Here is a 20,909-nt window from a genome sequence, read left to right on the forward strand (position 1 = left end):
AAGGAAAGGGGGTGAGAGGCTGGTCCTGGATGTTGGCGGGAACAGTGAAATCTCCCGGCAGCAGGGAGCTGTCTCAGGCAGGCATTTTAATGGGGAGCTAGGGTCATCCTTGGGACTTGGCCTTAGGCGTCAAGAAGCCATGCTCATATATGGAATCTTAAAAAAAAAAAAAAATTGGTACTGATGAACCTCGTGGCAGGGCAGGAATAAAGACATAGACACGGGGGTGGGGGAGGGAGGTGGGGGGGGAGGGGAAGGCTGGGGCGTAGTGAGAGTAGCATCGACATACATACACTACCAAATGTAAAATAGAGAGCTAGTGGGAAGCAGCCGCATAGCACAGGGAGATCAGGCTTTGCGGTGCTTTGCGGTGACCTAGAGGGGTGGGATAGGGAGGGTGGGAGGGAGGCTCAAGAGGGAGGGGGTACGGGGATATACAGGTATGCACATGGCTGATTCACTTCGTTGTACAACAGAAACTAACTCAGCATTGTGAAGCAATTATACTCCAATAAAGATGTATTAAAAAAAAGAAGCAGCAGCCACTCTCGAGTTTGTTCAGAGTGCATAAGTTTCCACGGAGCAGGTTATGGACCGAAAGTTGTGCAGTTCTCGGAGCGATCTGCCAGTAGGAGCTCCTAAACACTTAAAATCACCCATTCTGCAATCTACCATCCACTTGCACTGTTCCCTGCGCTGCAATCACGCAACAACGTGGGCAGTACAGGGAGCGAAGGGGCAGTGGAGAGCCGGGGAGCGTGAGGGCGGGTGAGGAGTTACGCTGAGTCGCAGGGCCCCGGGAAAGGGGAGAAATAAAGCGAAAGTGACCGTTCCAGAGAGAGTGGGCAGCCAGGCCTCTGGTGTGGGGCCTCCCGAACCGCCCCCAAGGGCACCTGAGCATCCCAGTTCGCTTTCGGCTTCGCTTCTCTCGGCCACTGCCTGGTCCTTGGCACCCAGTTAGGCGTTCCCTCCCTGCGCACAGCCAGTCCTTTCGGCGCGCGGAAAGGGTGCCAGGGCCGGTACCTGGGCCAACTCTGGTTCCTCCCGCTCGCCTGCAGCCTTGAGCGCCCGCGCGCCCTCCCCACGCCAATCGCTGCCTAGTCCGCGCTCAGACCCGCGCCCGCGATCGCTGGGTCATGGGCGCAGCCGGCTCGTCCGCGCTGGCCCGCCTGGGCCTCCCCGCGCCGCAGCCCCGGCCCCGCTGGCTCGGGGTCGCCGCGCTGGGACTGGCCGCGGTGGCGCTGGGGGCCGTGGCCTGGCGCCGCGCGCGGCCCAGGCGGCGCCGGCGGCTGCAGCAGGTGGGCACCGTGGCAGAGCTCTGGATCTACCCCGTCAAGTCCTGCAAGGGGGTGTCGGTGAAGGCGGCGGAGTGCACGGCCCTGGGGCTGCGCAGCGGTCACCTGCGGGACAGGTAGGGCCGGGCGCGGCCAGAGCGCGGGACCTGCTGAGGAGGGAGGGAGCGCGGCTGGGGAGCTGGGCCCTGTCCCAGGGTAGGAGAAGGGAGGTTTGCCACGTGCGTGTCCTGGGCTGCTTGTTGGATCCTCTGCCTTTGATCCTGAAGCTGGAAACGTGAAGTTCGTGTCTGGGGCAGATTTGGAAAGGTAGTGGAGGCAAGATGTTAGTGCAAGTTCCTGTGCCCGAAGACACAGTGAGGCCAAACAAACCGAAAGGTTGGAGTTTGGAGCAGAGAAAGGTTCATTGCAAGTCCATGGAAGGGAGACGGGTGGCTCAGGCCCCCCAAGACCCAGAGCTCCCTGAAAGGTTTCAGCAAAGCATTTTTAAAAGCTGTGACAAAGTGAGAGAGTGGCATGGACTTATATACACTACCAAATGTAACATAGATAGCCAGTGGGAAGCAGCCGCATAGCACAGGGAGATCAGCTCGGGGCTTTGTGACCACCTAGAAGGGTAGGATAGGGAGGGTGGGAGGGAGGGAGACGCAAGAGGAAAGAGATATGGGAACAGATGTATATGTATAACTGATTCACTTTGTTATAAAGCAGAAACTAACACACCATTGTAAAGCAATTATACTCCAATAAAGATGTTTAAAAAAAAAAGCCAGGTGAGCGAGGGAGGTGTCACAGGGTATGTGATCAGCTCGTGCACAATTCTCCAACTGGTTGATGGTGAGGTAAGAGGACAGTGTCGCAGGGGTTAACATCACCACCTTAGGCTCCAGGAGGCCTGGGGTTTGCGCTTTTGGTCACCAAGTAGTTAACATCTTCCATTTGATGGGGGTTGTCACATCTGTAAAACAACTGAGGAAATGTGCATCAAGTACTGTTATCTAGGTACTTCAGAAAGGAGCTAAAGCAGAGGATATGGGGGAAGGGCCTGTCCTGGGAAGACCTTGGAGAGTCCTGCTCGGTTACAAAGCCTCTGCCCACCCCCAGCCCCACCCCAGAGGAGAGGCTCTGTAAAAGGACAGGGTCCGACTGGTTATCTCCAAGGCTCTTTCTAGTTTTAAGCTTTCTGATTCTTAGGATGAGCACAATCGTAGAAAAATAAAACGTTATTGGCACTAGTGGGTAGATGGGAGCAATGCTGAAACCAAGTCTTATTCAAGGACACTGGCTTTGGCCTTGCTGAGGCTTTTCCCTCACAGCTTCTGGGGCTGGGGAAGGTGCTTGGGAGACGCAGGCGGTGGAGGGCCTGACCCACTTTAATACAGAATGAGCAGAGCGAAGTCTTCCTTTGGGGAGAGGAGGTGGCAGGTGGACTGTGCGTATAATACTTGCCATTAAAACAAAAGTGTGGGGCTTCCCTGGTGGCGCAGTGGTTGAGAGTCCGCCTGCCGATGCAGGGGACCTGGGTTCGTGCCCCGGTCTGGGAAGATCCCACATGCCGCGGAGCGGCTGGGCCCATGAGCCATGGCCGCTGAGCCTGCACGTCCGGAGCCTGTGCTCCGCAACAGGAGAGGCCACAACAGTGAGAGGCCCGCGTACCGCAAAAAAAAAATAATAATAATAATAAATAAATAAATAAAGCATTTTTCAAGCCTATTCAAGTGTGAAGGCTTAGAAAAGTCTTCTGACTGCTGGGAAGACCTCAGACAGAGTGAAGACGTAAATTCTCAGGATGCACACCCAGAGAAAATGGACTTATGCTCCTTCCTTCCTCACGTGAAGGACTGAGGTTATTTCACAGAGATATTCAGTTCTTATCTGTGTTTCCTCTTATCATCAGAATAACTGTTGCTTTCCCCCTGCTCCTGGTCACTACTTTGCTGTGACTCTTGCTTCCATGGAAAGAGAATATTTGTCCTTTGCTTTTCTGCTTCTGTGGGCATCTGAAAATAGATGGAACTGTATCCACTTTCCCTTGTTTTGAACAATAAATGCTTGGGATGGGGTGGTGTGGTATGGAGACTGGGATGAGGCAGGGAAAAACAATGGAATAAACTTTTATTCAGTGGTTCATATGCAGCAGATGCTTAACTAAGTCCTTTCAACAGATGATGTACTTTAAGCCTCAGAACAATCTTGTGGGCTAGGTATTGTGTCCACTTTGCAAATAAGGTAACAGTATCAGAAAGAATGAGTATCTCCCCCAGGATCACAAGACCATTATATGCTGGAGGGATTTGAACTCAGATCTCTGAGTGCAGCACTCACGCCCCTCCTGTAAAACCAGCATGTGATTTACAAGGGCAAGGGTCGTGCCAAGGATCAGGGGACCTCAGGCAAAGTCACTTAACCTCTCTGAGCCTCATTTTTTTTTTTCATTTGCAAAAGAGGTTGAACTTGATGATCTCCAAGACCTTATCAAATCTAGATTTTATTTATTAAAGGATAATTGAAACTCGAAAGCAAGCGGGAAAGAACTCTGCTAAATGCTGTTATTCTCTCAACTTGAGAGTTCAATCACAAAACTACAAATAGTCTAGAATGCGGGAAAAGCCTGCCTTTATTTATTTCCAATTTGAATCTGTGTCTTTGGAACTGATCTAAGAAGCCGAGAGCTTCCTCTCTAAGCGCTCTGTGCCTTAAATTTCTAGAGCGATTTTGCTCAAAACCTTTAGCAGATTTGTGCGAATGCTTGGCCTGAGAGCTCTGAGCTTTGAGCTCATTTCAAGTCCAGCCAGCAGAAGGCTAACACTGGCTGCTTGGTGCAGATGCTGGGAGGGCATGGCTGCCCTCCCTGACCTTGTAAAGCCTCACTCTCCTCAGCAACCATATATGACTCGCCCATTGATAAATCCAGCCCTTCATTTCTCCTGCATAGACTATTACCTCTTGGAGACATGAGTCTGCTAAGTTTATTATCCCAAGTGTCATTCCCCCCTGCCCTTACCCTCCAGCTCTCTGTGGTAGGGCTCCTGTTTTCCCCCCTTTTCCAGCTCAGTCACTCCTACTTCCCAGGCCAGTTTGCCAGTTTAGAAATGAGACTTTCCAGCTGTCTTGGACTCTGCTTCCTGAGCACGGCTGTTGGTTGTTCAGGGCGTTGCTGTTCTTTTGGAGACTCTGAGCTCTGGTCTCTGCACTGCTCTTCGTGCCACATACTCATGTTTTCTTTGTAAAACGAAGGTGCTGACTTTCAGGGTCACAGATGAGAAAAAATGGGTCGTGAAAAAATCCACACTCCAGACATATCCTTTCTTTCCGATCTGGCAGAACAGAGGTCATTATTCATTCCCTGGGCATCATTTGTGTGCAAGAGGTGAAAAATATCATCATCCCGGTTACAGGGTGAGGGGGGTGGCTGGCTGGGGTATGTTGCCGAAGGCACCTTTGCACCTTTTATTGTGGTCTTACCGCAGTGTTGGGCTGCTTGCAAGTTGCCACTTGCCCCTTCCATGGCAGGATTTAGCATAGAACCTCTAGCCACCACTTCTCCTGCTACATCCCAGGGCTTAACCCCCAGGTGATTATACAACCGGCAGGAGCTGGGGGCGTGGCTTGAGAGCCAGAGTGAAGAGCTAAAGTTGGGGGATGGACGGCAGGTGAGAAGACTCAGCCCAGGGAGGGGGCTGACTGCCAGAAATAAAGGGCCATGGCGGGGGGAGCGGGGGGCGGTGACTCCTGTCTGGACATGTGTCTGGTCATGTGCAGCTCTCAGGGCGAGCCTTGTCTCAGAGGGGGACGGGCCACGTTGGAAGTTCAAGGGCAGACTTTGGTGGAGTTCATCAGAACAGGGTCATCCAGGACTCTGCACCCAAGGATGAGGCTGGAAATAAGGAATGGGGCCCAGGCCCCAGGCAATAGGGCTGTAACAAAGTAGACAGGAAATCCCTGGGTCACAGAACCCACCCTCACCCTGTAGGTGAGCGGGCTAGAGAACCCTGGGAACCAAAGATCCCTAGAAAGAAAAAGGTGGCCTCCTCAGAGGGTCGGAGACCTACTACTGCCCAGCATGCTCAACTCCTGGGAAGAGTAGCCACGGCAATTCCTAAAATGCCTTTGCACTCTCACCATCCCTGCCGCTGTACCCTCGCACCAACTCACATGCCAGTTAGCAGGGCTCAGGACCCAGCCCCTGTCTGCTGGCTCGGTTGCAGGGGAGGGCAGTTATCCAGAACCTGGACAGGGATAGGTCGCCTGACTGGGAGGTTCCAGAGGGCAGATTACCTGCCAGGGTCAGGAGACCCTGGCTCCCTGCGCTGTGATGATAGCGGATGTCCTCACCGGGTTATTGTGAACCTTCCATCTCGCTCCACTCATATTTTGAAATGTCTCCCTCCTTCTGGAAGGGGCCGTCCTTTTTATCCTGCTCACATGTGGGAGGCCCCAGCGTTCAGTGGTGGCTCACTCCTCAGAGCCCGCAGAGTTCCTCACCCGCTGCACTTGCTCTGTCTAAAATAGCGATGTTGAAACTCCTTTCCCCTAGGGGTGGCACGTTTTTCTTTTTTAGTCATCCAATCATTTGTGCGGCGTCACCCCAAATACATGCTCTACTACCGATAAGAGCCTAGCCAACCTAAGCAGGTCAGCCTCCCATTCCATTCTTCACCTCACCCCGCACCCCACTATCCCCTTGGATGTGATACACAGCGTGTGAAAGCTGAGCCTGGAACGGGGGTGGAGGGAGGTGCTCTCTAGAAGGTGAATGGCGTTCCTATCTAACACATGATTTGCATGAATTTTTTTCTTCTCCAGCTTTACTGAGATATAATTGCATATAACATTGTGTGAGTTTCAGGTGTGCAATGTGATGATTTGATGCACATATATATTGTGAAATGACTCCCATGATAAATTTAGTGATCACATCCTTCACCTCTCGTAATTTCCGCTTTGTTGTTGTCGTTGTTATGGTGAGAGCATTTGAGACTTTTCTCTCTTAGCAACTTGCAAGTAGACCATACAGCAGCGGTTCCCAACCTTTTTGGCACCAGGGACCGGTTTCGTGGAGGACGGTTTTTCCACTGACGGGGGTTGGGGCGGGGGGGATGGTTCGGGCGGTAATGCGGTCGATGGGGAGCGACGAGGAGCAGCAGGTGAAGCTTCACTCACTCGCCTGCCACTCACATCCTGCTGTGCGGCCTGGTTCCCAACAGGCCACAGACTGGTACCAGTCCACGGCCCGGGGGTTGAGGACCCCTGCCGTACAGTATTATTAACTATAGTTGCCATAATGTACATTACGTCTCCAGAACTTTTTCCTCTTGGAACTTCTTTTTCCTCTTTGACCACCTTCACCCATTTCCTCCACCCCCAACACCTGGGAACCACCAATCTACTCTCTGTTTCTAGCAGTTCCCCCCTTTTTATATTTCACTTACAAGTGAGATCATACAGTATTTGTCTTTCTCTGTCTGACTTATTTCTCTTATTGTAACACCCTCAAGTTTCATCTGTGTTGTCACAAAAATTCAGGATTTCCTTCTTTTTTATGGTTGAATGATATTCCATTGTAGAGATATATTTTCTTTTTTTAAAATGGAGGTAATATTGGCTTATAACATTATATAAGTTTTTATGTGTGTATGAAGAAGAAAGGCTGTTTAGGGTTTTCCTGATCAGGGTCCACATGCCCCAGCAATTTAAACCCAGCAGAGGCTGGATTGCATCTGCTGGAGTCACAAACATTCAAGACCTTTGTCTAGAGTTTCAGCCTGCTTGGGCCATTAGTTGGTCAACCCCATCTTGTTCCACAGCAAAAAGACCTGGAAGACATTCCGCTTCAACCAGAGACAGGCTCAGGGAAGTCTCTGACCAAAGCAAAGACCCAAAGTAAGCAAAGTAGTTGCCCCAGCAGTTGAGAAGGTCCCTACACCAGCCTCATCAGAAGGATTTTCAGGACTGGGGATTTTCATACATTGGCCAGATGTTCTTTTCCAGGGCTGTTTGTACCAAACAGCCAAAGACTTTTGGACCCCCAAAATTTGGCTAGACCTGGATACTGCCTGGAAAAAATTGTTGGGTCCTGACTTGGGGCAGAGGGAGGGTTTTGATGAAATAGAAAGCTAGAGGGAAGCTATGGAGAGGGTGGTAGAAGATTTTCTGAGTGTGCCCTTGTTTGTTTCTTGGCAGGTTTTGGCTGGTGATTAAGGAAGATGGACACATGGTGACTGCCCGGCAGGAACCTCGCCTCGTGCTGGTCTCCACTACCTATGAGGATGATTGCCTTATTCTCAGAGCACCAGGGATGGACCAGCTGGTTTTGCCAACCAAGCTACATTCTTCAAACAAGATCCATGACTGCAGGTGCTCTGCTTGGGGGCCTCTGGGGATCTGTGACAACTGATTTCCCTTTAGGCTCCACCCTGTACTCTGCCTTGCTACACTTTGCATGCTAGATGTTGAGACTGGTAAAGGAAATATTTAAGAGAAGTCTAGTCTATGTTGGGATCAAGCCAGTGGTCAGGTATGAGTGGGTGAAGCAGAATATTGCATTAAGGATGTTTAGATTTGTTTTCATCAGGTATGGCAAGACATGCAGATACAGAAATGACTGTCATGAAGAAAGAAGTTTTTTATATTCACAGATCCCTAGAAACAGGAGGCTCATACCATGCAGGGCCACATGGGGAAATACCAGGTCGGTCAGGAGGCAGAGAGGGCAGGGGAAAATGTGAGCACGAGTCTTTATTCTGGTTTCTACAGGCTCTGGGAAAATTGGCTCTGGGGCAGATGGGCTGTCCCTAGTTTTCTGGTACCTGGTCCTGGGTGATTAGAGCAGGGGACAGTGCCAGAGTATAAAAGCACAATGGACAAGGGGTGAGGGCTCTGAATTGGCTGGTTTGCCTATGAAAGCCTACTGTTTTACTATCTCTAGGAATTGACTAGCACTGGGAGGGGTAGTTCCTTCAGCATCACCAAGTCCCAAAGATGTCAAAACATCAAAAATATAAAAAGTAAAAAATCATGATTAATACAAATATAGAGAGGATACAAAGGGCCAATCTTTAGGGTTTGTCTCCTTTTATTCAAGTAGGATGGACTTCTATTCAGAATTGCCAGGCAAGCAAGGGCATTAGTGGAGATGTTACCACCTGTAGCTCCTGATTGGAGATTGTGTTCCATCTGATTGGAATTGTATTGAATTGAACTTGAGGCTCAATTAGAGAAAATTGAAACGAATTTATTTATTTATTTATTTATTTATTTATTTATTTATTTATTTATTTATTTCAACTGTGCCTGATTCATCTCAGGCACTTAAATAAATGTTGGTGCTTACATAGTTAATATCATCTTTGTTGCATAGAGCCGCCCTATCCATGAATGTGTTATCTTTCCCCACTTATTTATATCTGTTTTTACCCCATTTATTTATTTATTTATTTATTTATTTGGCTGCATTGGGTCTTCGTTGCTGCGCATGGGCTTTCTCTAGTTGTGGCAAGCGGGGGTTACTCTTTGTTGTGGTGTGTGGGCTTCTCATTGTGGTGGCTTCTCTTGTTGCGGAGCATGGCCTCTGGGCGTGCAGGCTTCAGTAGTTGAGGCGTGCACGTTCAGTAGTTGTGGCTCACGGGCTCTAGAGCACAGACTCAGTATTTGTGGTTCATGGGTTTAGTTGCTCCATGGCATGTGGGATCATCCCAGACCAGGGACCGAACCCGTGTCCCCCACATTTGCAGTTGGATTCTTATCCACGGCGCCACCAGCGATGTCTCTATTTATATCTTTTTTTTTAATGACTAATTTACTGAATTGTAGGCTTCTTGTTTCTCTTTTTTTTTCATGCTTTTTATTGAAACCATTTTCAACTTGTTAGGAAGAAACATCTTAGTGTCAGATAGAAGTGGCTCACATAATTGAAAGTTTTTACCTTAAACTGTTTCAGACAGGAACTTTTAAATTTATTAAATTTATTTATTTTGGCTGTGTTGGGTCTTCGTTGCTGTGCATGGGCTTTTTCTAGTTGCAGCGAGTGGGGGTTACTCTTTGTTGCGGTGTGCGGGCTGCTCATTATGGTAGCTTCTCTTGTTGCAGAGCATGGGCTCTGGATGTGCGGGCTTTAGTAGTTGTAGCATGCAGGTTAAGTAGTTGGGGCTTGCGTGCTCTAGAGCACAGGCTCAGTATTTGTGGTACATGGGCTTAGTTGCTCCACGGCATGTGGGATCTTCCCAGACCAGGGAATGAACCAGTGTCCCCTGCATTGGCAGGTGGATTCTTAACCACTGCACCACCAGGGAAGCCCCTACCCACTTATTTATATCTTATTTTACTTCTTTAAAAAGTTTTATACCCAATCAAAAAATGGGCAGAGACCTAAATAGACATTTCTCCAAAGAAAACATACAGATGGCCAAGAGGCACATGAAAAGCTGCTCAACATCACTAATTATTAGAGAAATGCAGATCAAAACTACAATGAAGTATCACCTCACATGGGTTGGAATGAGCATCATCGAAAAATCTACAGACAACAAATGCTGGAGAGGGTGTGGAGAAAAGTGCAAATTCCTCTTGCACTATTGGTGGGAATGTAAATTGATATAGCCACTATGGAGAACAGTATGGAGGTTCCTTAAAAAAACTAAAAATAGAATTACCATATGACCCAGCAACCCCACTACTGGGCATATACCCAGAGAAAACCAAAATTCAAAAAGATGCATGCACCCCAATCTTCATTGCAGCACTATTTACAATAGCCAGGTCATGGAAGCAACCTAAATGCCCATCTACAGACGAATGGATAAAGAAGATGTGGTACATATATACAATGGAATATTACTCAGCCATAAAAAGGAATGAAATTGGGTCATTTGTAGAGATGTGGATGGACCTAGAGAGTGTCATACAGAGTGAAGTAAGTCAGAAAGAGGAAAACAAATATCGAATATTAATGCATATATGTGGAATCTAGAAATATGGTACCCATGAACCGGTTTGCAAGACAGAAATGGAGACACAGATGTAGAGAACAAACGTATGGACACTAAGGGGGAAAGCGGGGCAGGCTAGGGTGGTGGTGGGATGAATTGGGCGATTGGGATTGACATATATACACTAATATGTATAAAATAGATAACTAATAAGAACCTGCTGTATAAAAAAGTAAAATAAAATTCAAAAATTAAAATTTTTTAAATAATTTTCTCTGTAATAGAATTGTACATCTTTTGTTAGATTTAGTCCTAGACATCTTAACTTTTGTTTCTATTTTAGATGACAATTAAAACAAATTTTTCTGTTTAACTTTGGTAGTATTTATTCTTTGATCATTGGTGGAAATTTCCAGTAAAACTGCCTGGATTTTCTTTATAAAAATCCATTCAAGCTTTTATGTCTTCTTAAGTATTTTTAGTAAGTTATTTTGCTTTATGAATTAGTAGATTACTAACTAATGCTAGTTCTATTGTACTCACACATGGAGATTCAGTTTTTTTCTATGGGGTGTTGATGATGGAACATTTTGTATCAGAATGTGGAAGAAAGTAGACTTTGCATAAAATTCTGAGAGAACTTTTTTTTTCTTTTTTGGCCACATCGCATGGCTTATGACATCTTAGTTCCCTGATCAGGGATCGAACCTGGGCCCACGACAGTGAAAGTGCTGAGTCCTAACCACTGGACTGCTAGGGAATTCCCAAATTCTGAGAGAATTGAAGAAGGTGGAATGGCAGAGGGATAGAGTCTGCTGCAGGGGTGGGAGGGAGGAAGGATTAGGGGAGGGATAAGTTTCAGGAGTGGGAGGGGGCACTGGATAATCAGTTTTCCCTTGCCCCACTGGGTGCTTTCTACTTTTCAAAGTGCCCACACTAAGCTTATCTGAGTGGATGGAAGCTGAGGGTAGAAATGTGTGCACTTATACATGAGGGCTGTGGTGAAGGGGTTGAGAGAAGTGCTCAGTCCAGGAACAGATACTTAAGGAGCTGATGAACGGTGGAATCAGATCTGTGTGAAACAGTAGACTGGTTGGTTGAGGAGAGTTTTAGGGGAAAAGCTGAAGGCTCTGAGAGCGAGGACCATGAGACGGCAGGGGGACTGAGGCCAAACAGCAGCTCCAAGAAGGGGGTTTAGAGAGAAGGAAAAGGCTAAGAAACATCAGAAGAACAGCACGGAGATTTGACAGTAGGTGGGCTAGGTTGTCAGAGAATGAGGCATGTGTAGCAGTCAGACCAGGACTGTGGTCCTCGGGGAGCACAGGGTTGACTCCTGAGCCTCTCATAGTCCACCTTGGATTCCCTCACATACATCACCCCAGGAGCCTTCAAGCTGGGAGAAGCACTCACACAGAGAGGTGCAAACACTTCCTGTGGTACCGGAGGGCGGGTAAGGGAATCAATTTCCAGATCCTCAAATCCCATATGTTCTCCCTCCAGCAGTGATCTTAGCTGCAGGGGGCAAGTTCTCCTCTCCACCTCCCCTTTGTATAGATGAAAGGCTTGCACACCCCATGTCTTAGTAGGGAGCACTGCTCTGGGAGGGGAAAACCTATGGGGCCCAAACAATAAAATATACTGGTGTTGATAAAGGAGAATGTCTCCAGTGATGGGGTAAAGTCATTCTACAAGACAGTGGTTCAAAGTCTTTGTCTTACGCTAAAATTAAGGAGCCTCTAATCAAATTTGCTGATAAAGTATTAAAAAACACTTTTTGATGAATGATTATTAAGTGCCAAAGATCACAGAAGGGTTCAAAGGATGAGTGAAATTATTATAACTCAACTTCTTCCATTCCATCTATTAACACAGTGGATCCTTAGAGTTCTCGTTATAAGGAAAAAAAAAACTTGAGGACTTCCGGGTAAGATGGCGGAAGAGTAAGACGCGGAGATCACCTTCCTCCCCACGGATACACCAGAAATACAGCTACACGTGGAACAACTCCTACAGATCACCTACTGAACGCTGGCAGAAGACCCCAGACCTCCCAAAAGGCAAGAAACTCCCCACATACCTGGGTAGGGCAAAGCGGAGAGATTCCCGCACAGAGGATCGGTGCCGAGCGGCACTCACCAGCCCGGGAGGCTTGTCTGCTCGCCCCGGCGGCGCTAGAAGCTGAGGCTTGGGCCTCGGTCAGAGCGCAGGGAGAGGACTGGGGCTGGCGGCGAGAACTCAGCCGGAAGGGGGCTAGTGGGCCACAGCTAGCCGGCAGGGAGTCCGGGAAAACTCTGGAGCTGCCGAAGAGGCAAGAGACTTTTTCTTCCCTCTTGGTTTCCTGGTGCGCGAGGAGAGGGGATTAAGAGCGCTGCTTAAAGGGGCTCCACAGACGGGCGCGAGTCGCGACTGAAAGCGCGGAGCCCAGTGACGGGCGTGGGACGCTGGGGCTGCTGCTGCCGCTGCCAAGAAGCCTGTGTGCGAGCGCAGGTCACTGCCCACACCGCCCTTCCGGGAGCCTGTGCAGCCCGCCACTGCCGGGGTTCCGGGATCCAGGGGCGGCTTCCCTGGGAGAACGCACGGCGCGCCTCGGGCTGGTGCAACGTCACGCCGACCTCTGCCGCTGCAGGCTCGCCCCGCCCTCCGTGCCCCTCCCTCCCGCCCGGCCTGAGTGAGCCAGAGTCCCCGAAGAGGCTGCTCCTTTAACCCTGTCCTGTCTGAGCGAAGAACAGACGCCCTCCGGCGACCTACACGCAGAGGCCGGGCCAAATCCAAAGCTGAGACCCAGGAGCTGTGAGAACAAAGAAGAGAAAGGGAAACCTCTCCCAGCAGCCTCAGAAGCAGCGGATTAAAGCTCCACAATCAACTTGATGTACCCTGCATCTGTGGAATACATGAATAGACAACACATCATCCCAAATTGAGGAGCACGGAGTCAGTGCTGTGCCTCTGAGGTGGGAGAGCCAACTTCAGGACACTGGTCCACAAGAGACCTCCCAGCTCCACATAATATCAAACGGCGAAAATCTTCCAGAGATCTCCATCTCAACACCAGCACCCAGCTTCACTCAACGACCAGCAAGCTACAGTGCTGGACACCCTATGCCAAACAACTAGCAAGACAGGAACACAACGCCACCCATTAGCAGAGAGGTGGCCAAAAATCATAAAAAGTCTGCAGACACCCCAAAACACACCACCAGACGTGGACCTGCCGACCAGAAAGACAAGATCCAGCCTCATCCACCAGAACACAGGCACTAGTCCCCTCCACCAGGAAGCCTACACAACCCTCTAAACCAACCTTAGCCACTGGGGACAGACACCAAAAACAACGGGAACTACGAACCTGCAGCCTGCAAAAAGGAGACCCCAAACACAGTAACATAAGCAAAATGAGAAGACAGAAAAACACACAGCAGGAGAAGGAGCAAGATAAAAACCCACCAGATCTAACAAATGAAGAGGTAATAGGCAGTCTACCTGAAAAAGAATTCAGAATAATGATGGTAAAGATGATCCAGGATTCTATTTCCCAGATCCAAAATCTTGGAAGTAGAATAGACAAAATGCAAGAAACAGTTAACAAGGACCTAGAAGAACTAAAGATGAATCAAGCATCGATTAAAAACACAATAAATGAAATAAAAAATACTCTAGATGGGATCAATAGCAGAATAACTGAGGCAGAAGAATGGATAAGTGAGGTGGAAGATAAAATAGTGGAAATAACTGCTGCAGAGCAAAATAAAGAAAAAAGAATGAGAAGAACAGAGGACAGTCTCAGAGACCTCTGGGACAACATTAAACGCACCAACATTCGAATTATAGGGGTTCCAGAAGAAGAAGAGAAAAAGAAAGGGACTGAGAAAATATTTGAAGAGATTATAGTTGAAAACTTCCCTAATATGGGAAAGGAAATAGTTAATCAAGTCCAGGAGGCACAGAGAGTCCCATACAGAATAAATCCAAGGAGAAATATGCCAAGACACATATTAATCAAACTGTCAAAAATTAAACACAAAGAAATCATATTAAAAGCAGCAAGGCAAAAACAACAAATAACACACAAGGGAATCCCCATCAGGATAACAGCTGATCTCTCAGCAGAAACTCTACAAGCCAGAAGGGAGTGGCAGGACATAATTAAAGTGATGAAGGAGAAAAACCTGCAACCAAGATTACTCTACCCAACAAGGATCTCATTCAGATTTGATGGAGAAATTAAAACGTTTACAGACAAGCAAAAGCTGAGAGAGTTCAGCACCACCAAACCAGCTTTACAACAAATGCTAAAGGAACTTCTCTAGGCAAGAAACACAACAGAAGTAAAAGACCTACAATAACGAACCCAAAACAATTAAGAAAATGGGAATAGGAATATACATATCGATAATTACCTTAAATGTAAATGGACTAAATGCTCCCACCAAAAGATACAGATTGGCTGAATGGATACAAAAACAAGACCCACATATATGCTGTCTACAAGAGACCCACTTCAGACCTAGAGACACATACAGACTGAAAGTAAGGGGATGGAAAAAGATATTCCATGCAAATGGAAACCAAAAGAAAGCTGGAGTAACAATTCTCATATCAGACAAAATAGACTTTAAAATAAAGACTACTAGAAGAGACAAAGAAGGACACTACATAGTGATCAAGGGATCGATCCAAGACGAAGATATAACAATTGTAAATATTTATGCACCCAACATAGGAGCACCTCAATACATAAGGCAAATACTAACAGCCATAAAAGGAGAAATCGACAGTAACACACTCATAGTAGGGGACTTTAACACCCCACTTTCACCAATGGACAGATCATCCAAAATGAAAATAAATAAGGAAACACAAGCTTTAAATGATACATTAAACAAGATGGACTTAATTGATATTTATAGGACATTCCATCCAAAAACAACAGAATACACATTTTTCTCAAGTGCTCATGGAACATTCTCCAGGATAGATCATATCTTGGGTCACAAATCAAACCTTGGTAAATTTAAGAAAATTGAAACTGTATCAAGTATCTTTTCCGACCACAATGCTATGAGACTAGATATCAGTTACAGGAAAAGAGCTGTAAAAAGTACAAACACATGGAGGCTAAACAATACACTACTTAATAACGAAGTGATCACTGAAGAAATCAAAGAGGAAATTAAAAAATACCTAGAAACAAATGACAATGGAGACACGACGCCCCAAAACCTATGGGATGCAGCAAAAGCAGTTCTAAGAGGGAAGTTTATAGCAATACAATCCCACCTTAAGAAACAGGAAACATCTCGAATAAACAACCTAACCTTGCACCTAAAGCAATTAGAGAAAGAAGAACAAAAACATCCCAAAGTTAGCAGAAGGAAAGAAATCATAAAATCAGATCAGAAATAAATGAAAAAGAAATGAAGGAAGCGATAGCAAAGATCAATAAAACTAAAAGCTGGTTCTTTGAGAAGATAAACAAAATTGATAAACCATTAGCCAGACTCATCAAGAAAAAAAGGGAGAAGACTCAAATCAATAGAATTAGAAATGAAAAAGGAGAAGTAACAACTGACACTGCAGAAATACAAAAGACCATGAGAGATTACTATAAGCAACTCTATGCCAATAAAATGGACAACCTGGAAGAAATGGACAAATTCTTAGAAATGCACAACCTGCCAAGACTGAATCAGGAAGAAATAGAAAATATGAACAGACCAATCACAAGCACTGAAATTGAAACTGTGATAAAAAATCTTCCAACAAACAAAAGTCCAGGACCAGATGGCTTCACAGGCGAATTCTATCAAGCATTTAGAGAAGAGCTAACACCTATCCTTCTGAAACTCTTCCAAAATATAGCAGAGGGAGGATCACTCCCAAACTCATTCTACGAGGCCATCATCACCTTGATACCAAAACCAGACAAGGATGTCACAAAGAAAGAAAACTACAGGCCAATATCACTGATGAACATAGATGCAAAAATCCTCAACAAAATACTAGCAAACAGAATCCAACAGCACATTAAAAGGATCATACACCATGATCAAGTGGAATGCAAGGATTCCAGGAATGCAAGGATTCTTCAGTATATGCAAATCAATCAACGTGATACACCATATTAACAAATTGAAGGAGAAAAACCATATGATCATCTCAATAGATGCAGAGAAAGCTTTCGACAAAATTCAACACCCATTTATGATAAAAACCCTGCAGAAAGTAGGCATAGAGGGAACTTTCCTCAACATAATAAAGGCCATATATGACAAACCCACAGCCAGCATCGTCCTCAATGGTGAAAAACTGAAAGCATTTCCACTAAGATCAGGAACAAGACAAGGTTGCCCACTCTCACCACTCTTATTCAACCTAGTTTTGGAAGTTTTAGCCACAGCAATCAGAGAAGAAAAGGAAATAAAAGGAATCCAAATTGGAAAAGAAGAAGTAAAGCTGTCACTGTTTGCAGATGACATGATACTATACATAGAGAATCCTAAAGATGCTACCAGAAAACTACTAGAGCTAATCAATGAATTTGGTAAAGTTGCAGGATACAAAATTAATGCACAGAAATCTCTGGCATTCCTATATACTAATGATGAAAAATCTGAAAGTGAAATCAAGGAAACACTCCCATTTACCATTGCAACAAAAAGAATAAAATATCTAGGAATAAACCTACCTAAGGAGACAAAAGACCTGTATGCAGAAAATTATAAGACACTGATGAAAGAAATTAAAGATGATACAAATAGATGGAGAGATGTACCATGTTCTTGGATTGGAAGAATCAACATTGTGAAAATGACTCTACTACCCAAAGCAATCTACAGATTCAATGCAATCCCTATCAAACTACCACTGGCATTTTTCACAGAACTAGAACAAAAAATTTCACAATTTGTATGGAAACACAAAAGACCCCGAATAGCCAAAGCAATCTTGAGAACGAAAAATGGAGCTGGAGGAATCAGGCTCCCTGACTTCAGACTATACTACAAAGCTACAGTAATCAAGACAGTATGGTACTGGCACAAAAACAGAAAGATAGATCAATGGAACAGGATAGAAAGCCCAGAGATAAACCCACGGACATATGGTCACCTTATCTTTGATAAAGGAGGCAGGAATGTACAGTGGAGAAAGGACAGTCTCTTCAATAAGTGGTGCTGGGAAAACTGGATAGGGACATGTAAAAGTATGAGATTAGATCACTCCCTAACACCATACACAAAAATAAGCTCAAAATGGATTAAAGACCTAAATGTAAGGCCAGAAACTATCAAACTCTTAGAGGAAAACATAGGCAGAACACTCTATGACATAAATCACAGCAAGATCCTTTTTGACCCTCCTCCTAGAGAAATGGAAATAAAGACAAAAATAAACACATGGGACCTAATGAAACTTCAAAGCTTTTGCACAGCAAAGGAAACCATAAACAAGACCAAAAGGCAACCCTCAGAATGGGAGAAAATATTTGCCAATGAAGCAACTGACAAAGGATTAATCTCCAAAATTTATAAGCAGCTCATGCAGCTCAATAACAAAAAAACAAACAACCCAATCCAAAAATGGGCAGAAGACCTAAATAGACATTTCTCCACAGAAGATATACAGACTGCCAACAAATACATGAAAGGATGCTCAACATCTTTACTCATTAGAGAAATGCAAATCAAAACTACAATGAGATATCATCTCACACCAGTCAGAATGGCCATCATCAAAAAATCTAGAAACAATAAATGCTGGAGAGGGTGTGGAAAAAAGGGAACACTCTTGCACTGCTGGTGGGAATGTGAATTGGTACAGCCGCTATGGAGAACGGTATGGAGGTTCCTTAAAAAACTACAAATAGAACTACCATATGACCCAGCAATCCCACTACTGGGCATATACCCTGAGAAAACCATAATTCAAAAAGAGACATGTACCAAAATGTTCATAGCAGCCCTATTTACAATAGCCCGGAGATGGAAACAACCTAAGTGTCCATCATCGGATGAATGGATAAAGAAGATGTGGCACATATATACAATGGAATATTACTCAGCCATAAAAAGAAATGAAATTGAGCTATTTGTAATGAGGTGGATAGACCTAGAGTCTGTCATACAGAGTGAAGTGAGTCAGAAAGAGAAAGACAAATACTGTATGCTAACACATATATATGGAATTTAAGAAAAAAAAATGTCATGAAGAACATAGGGGTAAGACAGGAATAAAGAGACAGACCTACTAGAGAATGGACTTGAGGATATGGGGAGGGGGAAGGGTAAGCTGTGACAAAGTGAAAGAGTGGCATGGACATATATACACTACCAAACGTAAGGTAGATAGCTAGTGGGAAGCAGCCGCATAGCACAGGGAGATCAGCTCGGTGCTTTGTGACCGCCTGGATGGGTGGGATAGGGAGGGTGGGAGGGAGACGCAAAAGGGAGGGGATATGGAAACATATGTATATGTATAACTGATTAAATTTGTTATAAAGCAAAAAAAAAAAAAAGGAAAAAAAACTTTAAAAAAATATGATGACTGCTAACTAAACTTGTAATCATTTCACAATATATGTAAGTCAAGTCATTATGCTTTACACCCTAAACTTATGTATGTCAATTATGTCTCAATAAAACTGGGAAAAAAGTTAAAAATAATTTTTAAAATGTGGACCATAAAAGAAGCCCTTAATCATTTATTTTAAAAAATAGATTGTTTTTAAAAATAGATATCAAACTAGCCTGGCATTTGGATTCCATTGCATGCTTTTAAAAGCATAGTTTTATTTTATTTAATATAATTTATATATATTTATAATATTAAGACATAATATATAAATTATGATATAATTTTATTTTAAATGTTAATATTTATAATTCAATGGAAATTTAATCTTTCATAAGAAATTAAACTTATAAAAAACATGGACAGACCTAGAGAATATCATACTAAGTGAAGTAAGACAGAGAAAGACAAATGTTATATGCTAACATGTATGTGTGAAATCTAAAAAATAATACAAAGGAACCTATATACAAAACAGAAACAGATTCACAGACATAGAAAACAAACATTGTTACCAAAGGGGAAAGTGAGGGGGAGAGGGAAAAATTAGGAGCGTGGGATTAATAGATACAAACTACGGTACATAAAATCGATAAGCAACAAGGATTTACTGTACAGCACAGGGAACTATATTCAATATCTTGTATAGGGACTTCCCTGGTGGTCCAGTGGTAAAGAATCCGCCTTACAATGCAGGGGACTCGGGTTCGATCCCCGGTCAGGGAACTAAGATCCCACAAGCCACAGGGCAACTAAGCCCATGTGCCACAACTACTGAGCTCACGCGTGCTGGAGCCTGCGCGCCACCACTAGAGAAGAGAAAACCCGCGCGCCACAACTAGAGAGGAGCCCGCGCACCACAACGCAACTAAGACCCGACGCAGCCAAAAATAAAAAAATTACTTAAATAAATAAATAATAAATAAATCTTAAAAAAAAATTTTGTATAAACTATAATGGAAAATGATCTGAAAAATATATATAAAATGGAATCACTTGCTGTACATCTGAAACTAACACAATATTATCAATCAACTATATTTCAACTTAAAAAAAAGAAAAAAACCTGAACCAGAATCTGCATTTCAACGAGATCTGTGTGAGTTACAAGCCTATTAGGGTTTGACAAGCTCTTCCCTGCTCCCTCCCCCTCTGTTTCTGCCCAACTTTGGCCCACAGACCACTTACTGGTCTTCTGGGAGAGTCAGGTCCCAGCAGCACAGCTGTTCCCTCTTGACCCCATCCCTCAGTGTGTTGATGAAGAAAGTAACCCCACTGCTCTCTGTGACCCTTCCAGGGTGTTTGGTCTTGACATCCAGGGCAGGGACTGTGGTGATGAGGCTGCTCTGTGGTTCACCAACTTCTTGAAAACAGAAGCTTTCAGGCTGGTTCAGTTTGAAAAGAACATGAAGGGAAGACCATCAAGCAAAATTTTCCCTTCTGTTGGCCAGAATTACCAGGTGAGCTTGCAGAGAGCTGCCCTTTACTTCTGGCTTCCTTCTGGGCCCACAGAGAGCCCCTCTTGGGGCCTCAGTTAGGAAAGGGTAGTGATGGTCCAGGGGAGTAGTACTGAGGGTGCTCCCTCGGCAGGTATCAGGGATGGAGAGGGAAGTGGCTGAGAGCCTGGTGGACTCTCCAGGATGCGCGGAGGATGGAGTATGGGAGGAACTGTGCAGGGAGAAGCCAGGGGTGACTCCCGGGGAGATGGGGACTCAGGAGAGGATGGGCTGGGAGGCAACAGTGAGGTTTGATTGGGACAAAATTCAGGTTTCCTAAAAGCACAGAAGCAGACTTTCTGCTTCTGTGAAGTCCTCCCTTCACAGCCAGTGGGGTGTGGTTGTTTCCGGGGCTGAGAAGTCATCTCCTCCTGTGTCAGCTACAGCCCCCAAACCAAAGCCTTTCATTCTGCAGTGAGATGGGGTTCAAATTGCACCTCGGGGAGTCTCTCCTCATGATCCCTGAACGAAAAGCTCCTTGAATGCAGGGGGTCTTATCTGCTGTGTTCACTGCTATTTCCCCACCTAGGACAGTGCCTAATATACAGTGGGTGCTTAATAAATGCATGTGAGTGAATGGTGCTGCTGAAGGAAATCCTGGCTAGAGTATAGCTGATTGGCGGGAG

The 20,909-nt window shown here is 45.3% G+C and overlaps 1 protein-coding gene across 1 annotated transcript in view; it reads left to right on the forward strand.

Annotated features, from left to right (window-relative positions):
* Positions 1-1,136: 1,136 nt before the first annotated feature.
* MTARC2 (mitochondrial amidoxime reducing component 2) overlaps positions 1,137-20,909 on the forward strand; it is a gene marked incomplete at its 5' end in the record, with an annotated part of 37,139 nt that continues 17,366 nt past the window's right edge. The window contains 3 exons of the mRNA XM_081224200.1: positions 1,137-1,411; positions 7,476-7,649; positions 20,085-20,247. Of these exons, the coding sequence (XP_081080326.1) occupies positions 1,137-1,411; positions 7,476-7,649; positions 20,085-20,247 (612 nt within the window). The remainder of the gene's footprint in view (positions 1,412-7,475; positions 7,650-20,084; positions 20,248-20,909) is intronic.

Source organism: Mesoplodon bidens (assembly GCF_964165515.1).
Source record: "Mesoplodon bidens genome assembly, chromosome: 2".
NCBI lineage: Eukaryota > Metazoa > Chordata > Mammalia > Artiodactyla > Ziphiidae > Mesoplodon > Mesoplodon bidens.